Below are 17,600 nucleotides of genomic sequence, written 5' to 3' on the forward strand. Positions count from 1 at the left end.
TAGGATTTTGTAATGTTTTTAAAAGAAGTCTCTTCTGCTCACCAAGGCTGCATTTATATGATTAAAAATACAAAAAGAAACAGTAATATTGTTAAATATTATGACAATTTAAAATAACTGTATTCTATTTTAATATATTTTAAAATGTTATTTATTCCTGGGATCAAAGCTGAATTTTCAGCATCATTACTCCAGTCTTCAGTGTCACATGATCCTTCAGAAATCTTTCTAATATGCGGATTTGATGCTCAAAAAACATTCATTATTATTATCAATGTTGAAAACAGTTGTGTAAAAAAAAAAAAAATCTCAGGATTCTTTGATGAATAGAAAGTTCAAAAGAACAGAATTTATTTGAAATATAATATTTTGTAACATTATATTAATGTCTTTACTTTAACTTTTTATTAATTGAATTCATCCTTGATCAATAAAAGTATTGATTTGTTTTATTTATTTCCCCCAAAAAAGACCCCAAACTTTTGAACGGGAGTGTTTAATGTTACAAAAGCTTTTTATTTCAGATAAATGATGTTCTTTTGAACTTTCTATTCATCAAAGAATCCTGAAATAAAAATCTAAATAACTGTTTTCAACATTGATAATAATGAGAAATATGTATTGAGCATCAAATCATCATATTAGAAAGATTTCTGAAGGATCATGTGATACTGAAGACTGGAGTAATGATGCTGAAAATTCAGCTTTGATCACAGGAATAAATTACACTTTACTATGTATTCACATAGAAAACAGCTGTTATAAATTGTAATAATATTTCACAATATTACTGTTTTTCAAATAAATGCAGCCTTGTTGAGCAAAAGAGACTTCTTTTAAAAACATAAAAAATCTTACTGATCCATAACTTTTGACTGGTATTGTATCAGGAAGACACTCACACATGCACACAAACATAAAGCTAGCAAAACTGCAAACAATCATGCTAAAACAATTAGAGGTTGAAATATTTTAATGACTGGAATATCAGATACTGTAATTTTTCAACAACTGTGTAATTACAACATGTAAAATGTCTGGCAATGAAATCAAATAATTTTGACAAATAAATAGAATATGCCAGTAGTGCTCAATCAATTAGGAGGTGCATTTGAATGCCACGCTACAGATGGAGACCAATTACAATCAGCACACTTTGATACTTTTTACTCTCTCCGAGTGTTACTTGCGGCGGTGCTTTGACTGCTCATTCACTCGAGCATCGTTCACTCATGAGCATTTTACCATCACACACGATTACCATTTGTAACGCTTTTGGTGAGGAGAGAAAAAGGAATTGCCGATAGCTAAAGCCTGTCTTCCTTGATTTATTGTTGACATGAATGTTGAAAGAGTGTGTGTGTGCGTGTGTGTGTGTGTGTGTGTGTGTGTGTGTGTGTGTGTGTGTGTGTGTGTGTGTGTGTGTGTGTGTGTGTGTGTGTGTGTGTGTGTGTGTGTGTGTGTGTGTGTGTGTGTGTGTGTGTGTGTGTGTGTGTGTGTGTGTGTGTGTGTGCTTGTCACTGGGACACTGTTTCAAACACTATTTGTCACAGTGAGATCAAAGAACTACTAAATTACCCTCAAAGGTATCCAGCTGAATCATTTAATGGTTCATTATAAAGATTTGGATCTGCATCTGGAAGACGTCTTAATGGGGTAGTGAAATATGAAGCTTCATTATTACAAATACAGTGGTCAAATGGAGTCGTATGAAGTAACGCTGATAACAGTGGCCTGGTGTGAGCGGCGGTGTGTTTGTGCTCATACTGTGAGGTGCATTGTTAAAGATGAGGATATCAAAACATAGTGCGTGAGCATTTTTGTAGGCATGAGTATGTTGTGAGGGGTGTCAGGGTCATGTGGATGACAGCCTGCCTGCTGGAGAGTTTTTTTCAAAAGGTGCAACTCTTTCTCTAATTGCACAATTACACATGTAGAATTCATAATTATGATGTTCACAGAAAGCACAGCAGTTTGTATATGTAATTTTCAACAATATCTTCTTTAAGAATTTGGGTGTTACTGAGTGTGTGTGTGTGTGTGTTTTTTTTATTTTTTATCTGATTTTTTATTTTATATATATATGTATAAAACATACAAAAATGTGTATTTACTGGCCTATGCGTTTTTATAAAAAAATAATAATAATTTTAATAAAAGATTAATAAAATGGTATCATAGGAAATATATCAAAACTTTTTATGTAATTAAAGTTCATTTTATTTATACCATAATTTACATGTATTGTAATTGCAGCGTAAAAGTTTTGTCATTGCTTTAATAGTCTTTTTCCCAATTGCATGTTAATGGATTTTTAATAGTAGCATGCCTTTATTTGTAAGACATGAAAGGAATTATAAGCCCTATCCATCTTACTTTTAAGAACAGAAAATCTCCCAGACGAACAGAAATGCCTGTGAAAGAAAAAGAAAAAAGTAAAGGAAAACCAGAACAATAGACTTTTACTTCTATGCAGTAGACATTGCTCTCTTTATTGAAAGATGACATTTAATCAATGGCCACCTCTTTAAATGGCATTCATTTAATTTGTGGGCTAGCCAGGCACGGCTGTCCTCTTCCCCATTCTTTGTGTGTCTGTGCGAGCGAATGACGTAACCGTGACACGCCGCGGCACACATACACTATTGATTACACTCAACACATCTTGGCAATTAAGAGATGGCAAGGTAGAGTAATAAAGGGTCATTAGTGAGGCATGCTTGTGAACCCTCATCAAAGGTGATGTCGCCGGCAGGGGCGGAGCTCCCGCAGGGTCGCCACGGGGGCTCGTTGCATTTGCATATCTGCTCGGAGACGCACTGTGGCTGACCCCGTGGCTGGGATCAGTATGAGTCGCTCGTCGATCAGGGGTTCATCACAGGTTCAAGGTAACAAAAAGTGAACCCTTCGTCATTAATTGGTCCTAGAAAAGAAAAAAAACAAAGAAGGAGAGACAAATAAAAGGTTAGTTGGGAAAGGTGAGGGAGCCTAGAGTAGAGGGAAAGTTAAGGCTGTGTGCTCCAAATTGGGTATGAATTATAAATAAGAGCAGTGGAGGCAATGTCTTCTCCTCTAGAGTGGTGTTGTGCCAGGACCTACACCAGTAAAGAGATTGTTTGGACAGCAGGTATCGACTCGCTGATCGTCAGCTTGGTAAACTTGACCTGAGGCACTGATCATTGGCCGAGCTAGAAAGACTCAACGTTCTGATACACACACAAACACACACACACCTCTTTCCCATCTCACCACAGCTATCTTCATCAATACTTCCCAGACTGGGGTCAATGTAATAAACATGGAGGTCAATATCATGGCCATCTGAGTACACTTTTGGCATGGGCCTTAAAGTTGGTCTTTAATTGGATCCCTCCGGGCAAGTTCATGCACCAGTTTCAGTGTGGAGGGGAAAGAATGAAAAATCGTGATTGAGGGGGGAAAAGCACATCAGTTTGATCCTCTGTGTTCCGCACAAACTGACACTGACGTATATCAAGGCAATCGAATTCTTTAAGCTACGTACATTGCAAATGGTTCAAAGTGGAATTAATCTAGCCGAAGTTCTATTCAAGCTTTCTCACAAATAGCACAATAAATAAACAGACCAAATGTAGTTCTTTGGTGCTTCCGCCGCGCCAGGCGCTACCTGTCTGACAGTGCTGCATTATGAGGGCTGTGAAAGGCTCTTGCGGGACTTTGAAAGGTCTGATGAGGACTTAAGGTGTTCATGTCACTTCACCTGGATCCAATGACCCAAACATGGGAATTCTTTAACCCGCTGCCACTGAGGGAAAACTGAGCCGTTTTGTGGATTAACTGATAGGTGTATCGAACTCAAGAGAGAGAAAATGTAATCTTCCATGGATAGTAGCCATTACATCCATTGTCCTCAAGTGCACAGTATCTTAATAGATGGAAAACGTTGTGTCGGAACACAGCACATGACACCGAGTCCAAAGATTTTGCTTGGCAACAGACGTACTAAACTATTTAGAGAATGAACGGTCCTCACATATCACTCTAATAATCTAAGTGCCCTAGAGACCTCAGTATGAAGTGTTAAAGGTTTACTTCGGCCAAATATTCTGTCATCATTTAGACACCCTTATGTTGTTCCAAACCTTATGCAGAACATAGAAGATGTTTTGAAAAATGTAACAATCAGGAAAGTGTTTGGAAAAAATTGCACCTTTAGGGGGACAACAGCTTGTCACTGAGGCAGACCCTTAAAAGGACAACTTTTTGACCCCTAAAAGGTTCATAGTAGTATGGGTACTACTCTAGGTACTAATATGCACCTTTTAGGCGTACAAAGTTGTCCCTTGAGGTTACTGCCCCAGTGACAAGTTGTATTTACAAGTTGACCATTTTTGCCCATTTTTCTGACATATTTCTGACAAATAAGTGTTGGGGATAGATTTCAGAATATCTTCTTTTGTGTTTAGGAGAAGAAATTCTCCTTTACTGTGATTTATAAACACTGTTAACTCTGTATGTTTTTCTCATCCACCCTGATGTTCTGTGTTTTGCAGGTACCGAGAAGCATGAGTTAACATCATGGAAGAGCTTCCAGTCCATCTTCAAGTTCTTCAGCAATGCTCTCAAGGACCAAGAGGATGATTCCTCCTCCAGCCCGGTCACCACACGCAGCTCCCACCGTATAAAACACGACGACTTATAGAGGGCTCACAGATCCCAGAGCCCAGCTTTGTCAACCTCTTAGTTGCTTTTCTCCTCTGTTCTTTTTATGAAAGATATTCCTCCTTGAAGTCCTCCTCCCAGTGTATTGTATAACTCTGAGGAGCGCAGGGTCAGCCTGTATACATCAGAATAGCGTTTTGCATTACTTCTGGATGAGTGCAACTGTCAAAGCAATATGGCTTCACTGCTTGTGCCTCCTGTGGGCCGCTGTGTGGATTTGGTGGTGGCCCATCAGTGGCCAGATTAAGGCTGACAGGCGGCGCCGCACACCGCCTCTTGATGCACCTCTAATTATCCTGACATTGTCCTGAACTGAGCTAATGCCTGGGAAGCACCTGCACACACACACACACACGTCTGGCAGGTCCTAGTGCCTGCCTGCAAAGTCTTTGTATCTCTCTTTGATTTCCCCCCATGTTGTTCTCTTTAACCGGGGTCTTACTTGCTTTTAAAATACTGGAGCGCTTAGGAATTTTGTATATCAGATGCTAAAGGCTTACGGGTTGTTTGTTCCATACATATAACTTTAACTGGGAAAAAGCAACTTGCAGACTCGCGCATCCATTCAATGGCTATCTTGAGACTAGATTAAGAATTAACACAATGAAGTAAGCCATTGACAGCTTGACATATTTAAAGAATCCTCCTCTGTTTTTAAATCCCTTAAAACCTTGTGTGAGCATGAGTTTTAGGAATATCTCCCATTAACTGAGCCGATGTGTCAGTCTGGGAATATCTTCCTATGCGTCAGGATCAGGGAGATTTAATGTTATCCAAAGTACAAAAGCCATTCCTTGAGATGTTTGCTCATTTAACCTGCCCTTTTATTGCAGAGTTTATGACTATTCGGACTGTTTTAACACCTCATTGTCATCCTCTGCTAAATACGTGATGTAACTGTCTCAGCCAAGACAAGAAACATTGTCTCCTGGACAATGTGGTATTAGCAGAGGCTTAAAGATAAGTTGCTCAGGCATGTCAACAGATCACTCTGCTTTAGTTTGAAAATGAATCTCTCAGTAAGGCCTCTATCATCTCATCATTTTTAGAAATAGAATTTGTAATTGGTTATTTAGATTGCTCAAGGTATAAGCAATGTAAATAGTGCTTTATGCATATATATTATTTTTATCCAAAATAGAGATGTAACTACAACGGAAGAAATGCAAGACCCCAGATGCTTTCATGTTTTGAAACTATTTTTACAATGAATTAAACTTTTAATATACCTGCAAATATTCATTAGATGCCACTGATCAACTGCAAGTTGCTTATACTTTTTAGTTAAAATTGCTTTACTCCGATCCCAATATTGTTGCCTTAGGAAAACACACATAAAGTTTATCTTTTATTCTATTTTATTTTGCAAGCGTAGACTGACAAGCCATATGTGAATGTCACTCGCGCTAAGTGCAGCCTTAAACCAAATCGAAAACCTAATTGGTTTGCAAATTAGGACTCATTTTAAACAATAATATTTTAATCGACAAGATTCTAATTCTTTTTTGAAACATTTTAGTCACTCTGAAGTCACTCATTATGTGTTGTTTGCTCCACAAACTGTAATTGTTTGAAATTGTATTGAGAAGTTTTTATTAGCTTTCGATGGGAATGCATTCAATGAAAACATGATCTTACTTTAACTTCACTTTTCATAAATCGTTCAAATATGTTAGTCTTTCGTCTTTGAATTGATGGCAGTATGTGCCCTGATTACTCGTTCACTTCGTTTCCATATCATTTGAGTGTAATAATGATCTTCATACTTGCTGTAATTGAATAAAATTCTTTATAAAAATTGTCCGTAACGATCTTTGATTTTAATTGTTGCAATAATTGTCTTAGTTTTTATCTATTTATTTTTACTTCATAAAACAAGCATGTAAAATAGCATGCACTTTTGCGAGCAGCTTGATAGACATATCTCACCTTGCACTTAAAGACACCGATGCACAGGGTACTCTTATTTACAACGTAATGATCGTAAAGGCATCACTTTCAACCCAAGAAGTTGTCGGGTTAAAGTTCAACCTGACGGGGGAAAGATCCTCGGAGCCCGATAAAGCCTGTTGCTCCAGCGGCTCTCCTCTCAGCTCTGTTCCCAGGGAAGGTGAGCCTGCTCGGAGAATGACTCGCTCTTCTCACGTATCAGCTGTGGAACTCTATCACGAAAGCTGATATCTGTGTCTAGATCGAGCCCAGGCCTTTACAATGAGACCAATGTTAACCAAAATAAGTGTCAGTCAAAGACAGAGAAGTATCGGATGAAGCCATGTCTATAGCACCAAGTTTTTTTATGTTTCAACTGCTTTTTTTTTTGCTTTTTTTTTTTTTTAGACCTCAACTCATGAAACCCGCGGAAATTATGTCACAAGAGATTAACGAAAAATAAGGATGATAATAAGGAGAAATCATTAGAAATGAAATTCGCGGTTCGTTTCGAAGAAATGAGAAAAAAAAAAAAAACTTTATACATTTTGCTATAGCCTATATAAATAAATAAATATATAGGCTATATAATATATATATATATATATATATATATATATATTTATTTATTTATTTATTTATTTAAAGACTATTACAAGTGGTGTAAACAAATAACTTTTGAATGTAGGCTACTTTTAACAAATATAAAAAATATGCGATTTTAAAACATTTATATATATATAGGTATGTATATAATGGCTTTTTATAGCCTATATGTTTTGTTGCGCCACATTGACTTTGGGGGAAAAGGTTCTCACATTATAATAGCTTAAAAACAAAATTAAAAGTTTTTTATTTGGAATAATCAAGTTTACATTTCTTTTGCAATAAGCTTTTTAGTGAGGCATTTTTATCACAATTAGGACAGTTGTACCAAATAAACTTCTCTCCAGAAAAAAAAAAGTGTTGTAATTCAGAAATATAAACACTGAAGTGTATTCAGTACACAGAAGTGTTTTCAAGTCATATGTTGAATGAATTTATTTTTTAAGTTGCATATTTGAGTAGCCTTACTTAATCACCGCGCCATTTATGCTATACAATAGTTACATTTATAATAAATGGGAAAAAATAATAATTTGAAAACTCATGTTAACTTATAGACGCTGTGCTTAGCTGAAGTGATAAATTCAAGCCATATAGATAGAATTTCTATAACATCACACAATAGGTCTACAATAGAATTCGCAAAAAGTTTTTTTCAACTAATTTTGTGATGTTTCCTAATTGTTTTAACACCATTGAAATATGTAAAGCCTAAAGTGTGTCAACTGTCGGTGGGATTTGTGCAAACGAATGAGCTATGACTCTAAAACTAATATCTCACCTTAGAATTGTCATACTATAAACACTATGTAATGTGTTCGTTTCATCCTCAACACTTTTTGTCATCACACTCCCTTCCACAAGACTCACACTTAACAGCAAAAATAACGTTGTGTGTTTGAAGTCTATGACGTCCTTGATTGATATTTCAATTTTATCCGCGTTTTGTCACGCACGCTCTCGTCTCCTCCCATACTCTCATGCGCCGCCAAATATGAACTATTCTCAAAGAGCCGAGTACTTGCTGAAGCCGGACTGTCACTCCTCCGGGCCCTTGTCTTCGGGAGTACTTCACCAGATCGCTGTCAGATCTCTATTTGCATAATTATATGCTCGGTTCTGAAGGGAAATCAAGCCCCCAAATTGTACGGGTCAGCAAACTGCAACAATCGATGTTTTATTGTGTCCTGGAGAAAGAAAGAAAAAACCTCAAATAATACAACTCGCTCTCAATTCTCACTCTTTTTACCACTTCAAAATAGTCTAAATTATCTATCCATCTATCCATCTATCTATCTATCTTAAATATGTCTGCCTCCCTTACTGTCCCTTTTTGATTGATTGTTATTAGTTCATATAACACACATAGCCCACACACCCTTTCTCACCCACCCACGCGCGCGCGCACCTTGGCTCCCTGAAGTTCCGCTTTCTCGCGCGCTAGAGCTCCGGTATGTGTCATGAGAGTGGGAGATGGTTTGGGGTGATCACGCCACACAGCACTGGACAGCTGCCGCTGGCAGAGGCTTGGCTTTTAAGGATTTCTTTCAGGTTTCTGTCCCCCCCTTCTGTCTTGGATTCTGATATTTTTAGACAAAGTGTGTGTGAAATTGAGTGGAGCACGTTGCACAAAATGGATCACACTCCTCTTTCTGAACGGGAAAAGGGAAGGCAACTTTCATTAAGTTATGTGAGGATGTCATGGTAAGCAAGAGCAGACAAAAACACAGAGATTGAATTTGTCCTGTGTTGCTATGCAGTGTTTTTGGAAACACTTGCTCGAATTATTGCGTTTTGAGAGTAATTGTTGTAGTCTCACATCCTGGGATCTCAGGTGCTTCATTTAACACGCCGACAGATCCGTTGGGAAAATAATAATAATAAATACAATAAAAGAGGGATATTTTTCTGGATAAATATTGCACTGCTCTTTCTTGGACAATGATAAACGGACTTTGGAATTCAACAATATGAGCAGGCGCCCGCATAAACTGATTTCAGCGCAGGTCAGAGAATATAATGTTCTGAATTCAGTTTATGTGATGAAAGGGAATGGCGATAAGGCATCAAAACAATTATTAGCTCTGAATCAACTTTTATGTAAAGATAAATTCCCGTCAAACATAATATGTGTCATAAAACAGGACAACGAATGAAAGAACGCGGTCCATCTAAAAAAAAAAAAAAAAATTGAAAATTTGTTTTTTCCTGTAGAGCAACGCCTGTTCGCATAAAGCTAATATTTCACAAAATTGTATTTAATATATAACGTCAGCATAAAACATTGATATTTTTGTGGACAAATTAAAAATTAAACATGACACGAATCATGTTTTACAAAATAAAGTTTTTAAATATTTATTCTCAGATGTCAGTTAGCCTATAACGCAATGGCAGTCTTTGTCAAATTAATTTAATCGTTGTTGTAGTGTTATTATTATTATTATTATTATTATTATTATTATAAAATGTAAAACAGATGTTTGGCCTGATCTTTAATGTGTTTGTGTATAGAGTTGACAAATAATTGTAAATTAGTCTAATAGTATTAGTAGCCTATAATAATAATATATTAGTATTAATATTGGTATTTGCATTTATAATGCCCATTTTGGCCATTTAACAGTTGGTGGCTGCAGCAGGTTTGAAACATAAGCGGACAGTTATTTAACTGCAGTGAGGCCTATACTATACCTGTACGCATCACTATATATGTCTTGTAGTCCCATACTTGTCTAAAAACATTTCTCGCCACTCAGTTCTTAATGGGGAGCTTTAAGAGCAAGGGCCAGAAGACCTGGACTTAAATCACTTGGTTAAGGTCACATAAGTAACCGGAGCGCTTGGAGCGTTACAACCTGTCATTTTACAGCTAGAGATGGAATTCCCACATAGGGTGCCAAGCGGGTCACCGTGATATCCAGCGACCCAGGGTTAGGACACGATAAAACCTGATCCTCTCTAAACAACAAGAGGCCTTTTCAATGAAACCAGACAACAGTGCCTTAAAACTCTTATTATGCGCCACTCTCCACTTGATTCTGTGTGATGTGAGGTTTGGAGGAACGGCTGAAGGCCTCTTCAGTCAGGGCTTGAGAGTCCGTTGCGCGCGGTTCTGTCTCGTCAGAAGCTTATAGGTATTCAATCACGCGTTATAGATGAGTCTCATCAAGCTTAACGGGTTCCTTGGAGGCTAAACACATTGGTGCGCGGTGCTGGTTGCTCCCACCTGAATAACCGGCGCGTTATTGCACAGCGCATCCTCATTAAGAAACGCCTCAAAAGATGAGGCTCTAAATTAAGTTATTGCCATCCAATGAACCCAAATTAGCGAGGCCACAGAGGTGCCCGTCTGACGGACTGCCGTTAAAAACAGCCTGACAGGCAACAAGGTAGACAGAGGAGAGTGTATGAGTGTGAAGGTGTGATATATATCGCACATATATGAGGTGATAAAATGGATGAATGGTTTCCATTAATTGGCTGCACACTCACGTTTAGGCTGTCTCTACCTCTCCTAAATTCTTTGCCGTCTCTCACGCTTTTAGAGTGTTCATACAAAATAGACTGCCTGCCTCTCTCTCTCTCTCTCTCTCTCTCTCTCTCTCTCTCTCTCTCTCTCTCTCTCTCTCTCTCTCTCTCTCTCTCTCTCATCTCCCTGACAACCGTCACTGCTTCAAACCACTGTGTCCTTCCATTCGACTACCTGTTCTTTTATGTCTCTGTCTGAATCAGCATCCAGGATGAGAAACGTCACCCATATTCAACAATATCTGATAGCATAACTTTTGATGGCAATGATGTGTACGTTGACGAGGTTTGTTATACCTGGGCGAAGTGAAGGCGGGTAAAATGTATGCCCAGATAATCTTTTAAGTCAGCTCGAGAACAATAGGTCTTTATTGTTGTTTTAGCAAATCTGTCAGGGAATGAGAAACTGACGAGGTTTCCAGTGTGCAAGTAGGACAAACAGAGCTTCCTTTTCGCTTTATCTCAGACGTCAAAATGTGAGACGGTGAAGGAAAGTAACATTCCAAAAAGATAAAATAAGAACGAGAGTTAAAAATAAGTTCAAATGGATCATCTTTAGTGTTCTGAAATGGACCTGAAAGTCGGAATGAGAGGCAAGGAAGCCTAAATTGAACTAAAATAAACTGAATAAATAAGAAAACGGATGTTATAAATGACCAGATCGTTACAGTAATTATTATTATTATTGTTATTATTATTATTTAGCTTGAACTTAATTTTAGGTTCATACTATGATTAAAAAAAAATGCTAAAAGCACAAGCTTAGTTAATTGCTATTCATAGCAACAATTTTAACAGTATTAATTTTAAGAGAATTAGAAATACAGACACCAAAGTATCCTTTTAGAAGAAAAAGAAAATGCATATGAATTAAATTCATAAAGTACATAAAAGAATGGTGAAATATTTAATTCATGCATTGATTTGGTTTGCTGCAATATTTAGTTTCCTATTTGGTTATTTTGTTTTTCCTAAAGGCTTTTAGAATAACTTCATAAATCAACGAAACAAATGTTTATTAATTTTTTTTTTTTCGATTTCAAGCAACCTTACAAATGCGCTGTCACAACCTGTTTATACAATTGTTTTATTGTTCGTTTTATTTTATTTTTTTAATGCTGATCTTCGTTTAGAACGATTGACAAGTACGTGTAAATATTTATTAATATATTTCAAATAAAAAATAAAACGAGCATAGTTAAGAAAACCTTTTGATATACTTGTATTTAGCCTAAATCTAGCATATTGTCTCAATTCATACCTTCGATTTTTTTTTTTTTTTTTTTTTGGAAAAAAAAGAGAAAAAAAAAGAAACTTGCTCGTTTGGTCATGCGCGTTATTCGTAGCGATATTCAGATGAGCATCACCTGTTATCTAGTGTGTTATCTCACCCTTTCTTCCCCGTCCATTAGCGGTCATGATCGCTCCATCACCGTGACAGAGGTGTGTATTTGCGCTTGGAGCACTGACTGTCAGGGTGGCTTGTTAAAGGTTGTAAACCAGTGGCAGTCTCCTGATAGAGGCGATGGCATCGATTTGAAACTTGTCCTGTCTAATTTGATAAGAGCACCCAGGCACCTCTGAATAGGACCATGGACAGCGCTCTCTGTTGACCCTGAACTCGCCCCTGCCTTTTCCGTAGGGGGGACGTTCACTTCACAGTTGTGCAAGTGATGTAGGTGTGTGTGTGTGTGTGTGTGTGTGTGTGTGTGTGTGTGTGTGTGTGTGTGTGTGTGTGTGTGTGTGTGTGTGTGTGTGTGTGTGTGTGTGTGTGTGTGTGTGTGTGTGTGTCTGTGTGTGTGTGGATGAGGTAGAAGTTGAAAACTACAACTGCGTTTTATCATAGCTCCTTTTGGCTGTTCATAAGATAAATAAACCTCTAAACGTGTCATATTCTCCTCACTACCTCTTCAGATACACACACATTTACTCACTCACTCACTCACTCACCTCACCGTCCATGCGAGCACAAACCTAAAGTCAAACATAGGAACTACGCTGCGATGTAATCTGACATTCGATAAGCAAGCGAATTCATACAGGAACAAAGCTGAATGGGGAGTCACGGAGAACTCTCAAGTAACGCCAAAGAGGCTGCGAGACTGTTCAGACGGAAGGGGGGGTTTGCTAGTGGGGAGAGACTGTTTGATGGATCTCTACAGCTTTGAGACAGCTTGTTAATTAAAACCCCAAGAGATGAGCCTCTGGAGCCACCGTCCATATTAGAACATTGCTAACTATCCTGACAGCGAGCAATGTCACAAGCACGAGGAAGGCTTTGTACCCGTTTCTCAGTCAGATTTCGCTTTTATCTCGCGCTGGTGGGGCTATAGAATTATGGTTCAAATCTCCCTTATTTACCATGAAACAATTGCTTTTGAGAATATAACGTTTTCCTATAAACAGCAGTAACACTTTTTTTTTAAATACAACAAATTATTCATTTTTTATTTTAACTTTAAACAACTGAATGTGGTCTACAATGTATTTACTTAAGAAGTTCAATTTCAGCAACAAACAAAAACACAACATAAACATACAGGCTACAGTAATATTTGATCATTTTTTCATAAACGCTCTCATTCTGTGAGGTTTGAGTGGCCCAGGAGGGACTCAGCATACAGGAAAACTGTGGTGAGATAGGCTACCACACTGTTTTTTATTACTGTTAACAGACACAAGCTATGTCACCACCATTACTGGATCAAATATAGCATAAACATAAAAATATATAATATACGGATATAATGCAAATATAAAATTATACCAACGTAAAATGAACAGTGTGGCTTATCATAAAATGTCAAATAAATAAACTGATTACTTAAGTGAATAACATGCAAGCAAAAATATTAATACATAACATAAATGATGTCCTAAACAGCGGCATTTACACGTGATATAAAACAAAACAGAAAACTGAACCAATATATTTCTATTATATTATCCTTGTCATGTGAAATAGAAAGAGGGGGGAAATAATCTCTTTTTATTTTGATATTGTATGTGTAATTTTGGTGAATCCTGTCGGACTGGTGCTTCTCATCGTCCGCTGAGCAATCTGGCATAACATTTAAACGACATCTTTAAATGTTCTTCAAATCGTGGGCACATTCATCAACGTCAAATATGGACAATCCACTATTTAGAGAAAGTGTAAGTGCTGCAATATATCTTCTTAACAGAAGGGTTTTTGTGAGGAAATCTGAATAAATCCACTTATTTCTGTCTGTTAAAATGTAATAATATAAAATTATAGGTGCGTTTTTTTTGTGTCTGTGTGTGAGGAAAATCTACCGAGACTTATAGGGTTTAAAACACATTTTAGAACCCTATTCGAAATGATATCATCTTGTTCTAAATGTATTGACTCTGCAGTCCATTGAAATATTGCTGAGTGAGTTGGATACAACTTAAAATGTATTGAAATAATACTTGCGTATATTATTCAAAAAAAGGATAGCTAAAAAAGTATTAATATGTGCGCTTTTTATGATTTACAGATACAGACATTTTGATAAATATATCATAAACCGTTTGAATAATTCTATAAAGATTGTCATAGTCTAAAGCAATTAAATGATCAAATCCCAAAGCAGCATAATTTACCATATGTGATATAACATCATAAAATACATTAAAACCACAAAATACTCGAAAACAGCCTGCACAACTCTAATTGCATTTACAAATTAACCACATATAATCATAGAATATATGTATAATTATCATTTTAACGCACATTCAAATATATGTTTTCCGAATACAAAGTGTGAAGGACAAGAAGAGGAAAAAAAGCTTTAAAACGGAGTATGGATGAACAATGGAAAACGGGTAAAGAATAAACTGAGGACCGTTTGTTCCTCTAACTGAGGGTCCCAGAACACAGAGCGCCATCTAGCAAATAAAGGGAGAAACAAACAGCTCTGACAGAACCCTCTGCAAGGCATGAGAACGCCAGAGCACCAACAAAGCCGCCATCCTCAGACCTCACAGGAATCCGAATACACACCAGAGAGAAATGTAAAAACGATATCAAACAATCCTTGGTCGAACTATTGTCCAGGTATCTTCTAGCAATAATAAAGCTAATCATAGGTTATAATGATCCTTTTGGGACAGAGAAAGCTGTGCATTATGTTCAATTATTACCATAAGGACATGATATGCTTCGCTTTAGGATATGGTGGTGATTTTGAACCCTGCATTATATTTTAAAAGTTGATCTACACAAGCTAACTCTGACTGCAACCCTTCATGGTGAACCTGTCTGAATGAACGAAAGCACTGAGGATTATTGTGCCGTAGACGTAGTGGAGGCTTGTATATTCTGATCCCAACGTGTTGTCAATCTGTGCATCTTTAAGATACATTAAGTGGAAGTTTCACAAAGTTAGCTTCAAGGAGAAAAGGTTAAGTAAGAGTTATCCAAAAGTAGCCTATAACCTGAATAGTTCACGTCTCTTGTGGGAACTTAAACACTCAGTTTTCAACGCGAATACTTCAGGAATATATGCGAATGAATAAATACGTAGATAAATACATATATAAATACACAGATAATAAATAAATAAATACATATTCAAATGAATATCTACAGAGATGACCATCTGAAGCTCTCCTGCTAGGTTTTCATATACAGTTCGTGCTTTGCAAACGTTTTCATTATTAAGAATCTAGTCATTCATTTCCCTATCAGTGATATAAGACTTTATATTTCCTTGGTTACAAATACTCTGCCAACATTGACCATTTTTTCTCTCTGCACAATTGCATGTTGTCCCAACCATCAATTTATAATTTGCCACTTTTTATATAGGGTATATATTTCATAAATATGACGCAAATATTATATAGGCCTATATAAAAAGGAACATTTATGCAAAATTTTCTTAATGAATTTAAGACATGGGCCTCGTCCTCCAGCTTGAAATGATTGAAAGGTCCACATGCGGATTGGCCGTAGCTCGTCCAATGAGCCGTTTGACGACAGGCCTCATACAACATTTCCACGTTTAGCCACGCACAATCTCTCCCGTTTTATAATCAAATATAGGACTTGCACGAATTTGCGTAACCAGGGACACAAAATGCACAGCTGCGCTGAAATAAAAATATAAATGGAGATGTTTTGGTGCACTGTCGAGTTGTTTCTAAATGTCATTTACACGTGTAGATTTTAGCAGGCCTTTGTCTTTAAAGTTTTGGATTTTGGTAGTTGTGATCATTCCAACTCCCCGTGCATGAATACGGTGGTTAAACCTAAAGCAAACTTGGAAGAATTACCCTCTTAAAGAATATAGCTTCCTCTCCTCCAATTTAGCCGTTGAGAGGTATGAGACTGAAGACGTGATGGGGTGTATTTGAAGTATGACGAGCTTTGTGGTTGACTCCTTTTCATTGCCTGGCTACAAACACGCCTGCTCTCAAATAAGCCTCTCCAGACCCCTCCGCCTCCCTCCACCGCGCACTGAATGGTCAGCTGACCTCAGGGTCTTCGTCCTCTCTGTCCAGTTTTGACCGAATAAGCCACCTTCCCCCAGCCCTACCACAACCAAATAGGATCCCTGCTATTCTTTATTGATATCATCAACGAATGCAAATGAATTTGGACGTGGGGGGGGGGGCAGGGGTTTGAATTTCAAGGATAAATACCGCACAGAGATAGCTCTACTGCGGATGGGATATTTGGGAGTGTCTTTGGTAACGGTTCAGACCTCCTTGCGTTCTGATTTAACATAAGAGGAAAGAAAAGCTTGGGCAACAAATTTCGCCTCCAATAGACGGAACACCACACCACATTCAGATTAATACCATAAATTGGTTGATTGTGGAGTCAGGTCATTCTAAAAGAACGGACGAGCCCACCTTCTCTCTCCCTTCCTCGAATCCTCAGACGACCCCCACCTTTAGACATACACAGACAATCACACGTGAGCGCGCGCACACATATTTGAGCGCACGAGAAAACTGGCTTTGTGGCTCAGCCGATGGATGTTGAGAGATGTGGTTTCTTATCCATAAAGAAAACGAATCCTTACATCAGGCCTTAAAATAAGTATCTTCACTAACAAATAAAGGCCTTTTAAATATTTACGTCTTGTAAAATGTCAAAACATCTAACTGTCTCTCTCTCTCTCTCTCTCTATCTCTCTCTCTTTATACATACATACATATATATATACATATATATATATATATATAATTATAATATATATATATTATAATTATATTATAGTGTGTGTGTATATATATATATATATATATATATATATATATGTATATATATATATACACTCTTAAAATGCCCTACTATATGTTCACGTTACTTTTGAAGCAGTTTAGCTACTACAGAAACCGTCTTGTTGGAAGTGGGGGAATGCGTATGTATTTATCAAACGCACAAATTGCGACAACTATAGGCAAGACAGGCAGCATAAAGGAGGAAAGGCGTGGGATCAGAGAGCCGTGGCAGGGACCAACACTGGAGCAAGAGAGATAATGCCTCTGTCAAGACCCGGTCTATATAACTGGGATGAAAAATATCCCTCGACAAAACGCTTCAGTCATTTATTATGAAAGAAAATAGAAGTCATGCTGAGAAATTAGGCAAATAAAAACGAAATTAGGGCAATATTAACCACAACATAATTCACCAAGCCTGTCAGGCCGCCTGCTATGAATTAGTGACTAAAATGCTTGTTTGTTTGTTTTATGTTGTGTTAATAAAAAATGAAATGTATAGATAGATAGATAGATAGATAGATAGATAGATAGATATAGACATTTAAGCCACAAGACGTGCATGCTGTCTTGTTTTAGTTGTTTCTGAG

General features: G+C 37.3%; 1 protein-coding gene and 1 long non-coding RNA gene across 2 annotated transcripts in view; one reads left to right on the forward strand and one right to left on the reverse strand.

The window, feature by feature from the left end:
* arb2a (ARB2 cotranscriptional regulator A) overlaps positions 1–6,504 on the forward strand; it is a 181,395-nt gene extending 174,891 nt beyond the window's left edge. The window contains exon 11 of the mRNA XM_082170038.1: positions 4,533–6,504. Within this exon, the coding sequence (XP_082026164.1) occupies positions 4,533–4,681 (149 nt within the window). The 3' untranslated portion in view covers positions 4,682–6,504. The remainder of the gene's footprint in view (positions 1–4,532) is intronic.
* On the reverse strand, positions 1,404–16,855 carry LOC309499051. The gene is made up of 3 exons (XR_014206125.1): positions 8,629–16,855; positions 8,258–8,423; positions 1,404–2,923 (listed from the first exon to the last, which is right to left on the reverse strand). It is a non-coding gene; the product is annotated as an uncharacterized lncRNA (long non-coding RNA).
* Positions 16,856–17,600: the final 745 nt, after the last annotated feature.

The sequence above is a fragment of the Leuciscus leuciscus genome (assembly GCF_965113295.1).
Source record: "Leuciscus leuciscus genome assembly, chromosome: 5".
NCBI classification, from domain to species: domain Eukaryota; kingdom Metazoa; phylum Chordata; class Actinopteri; order Cypriniformes; family Leuciscidae; genus Leuciscus; species Leuciscus leuciscus.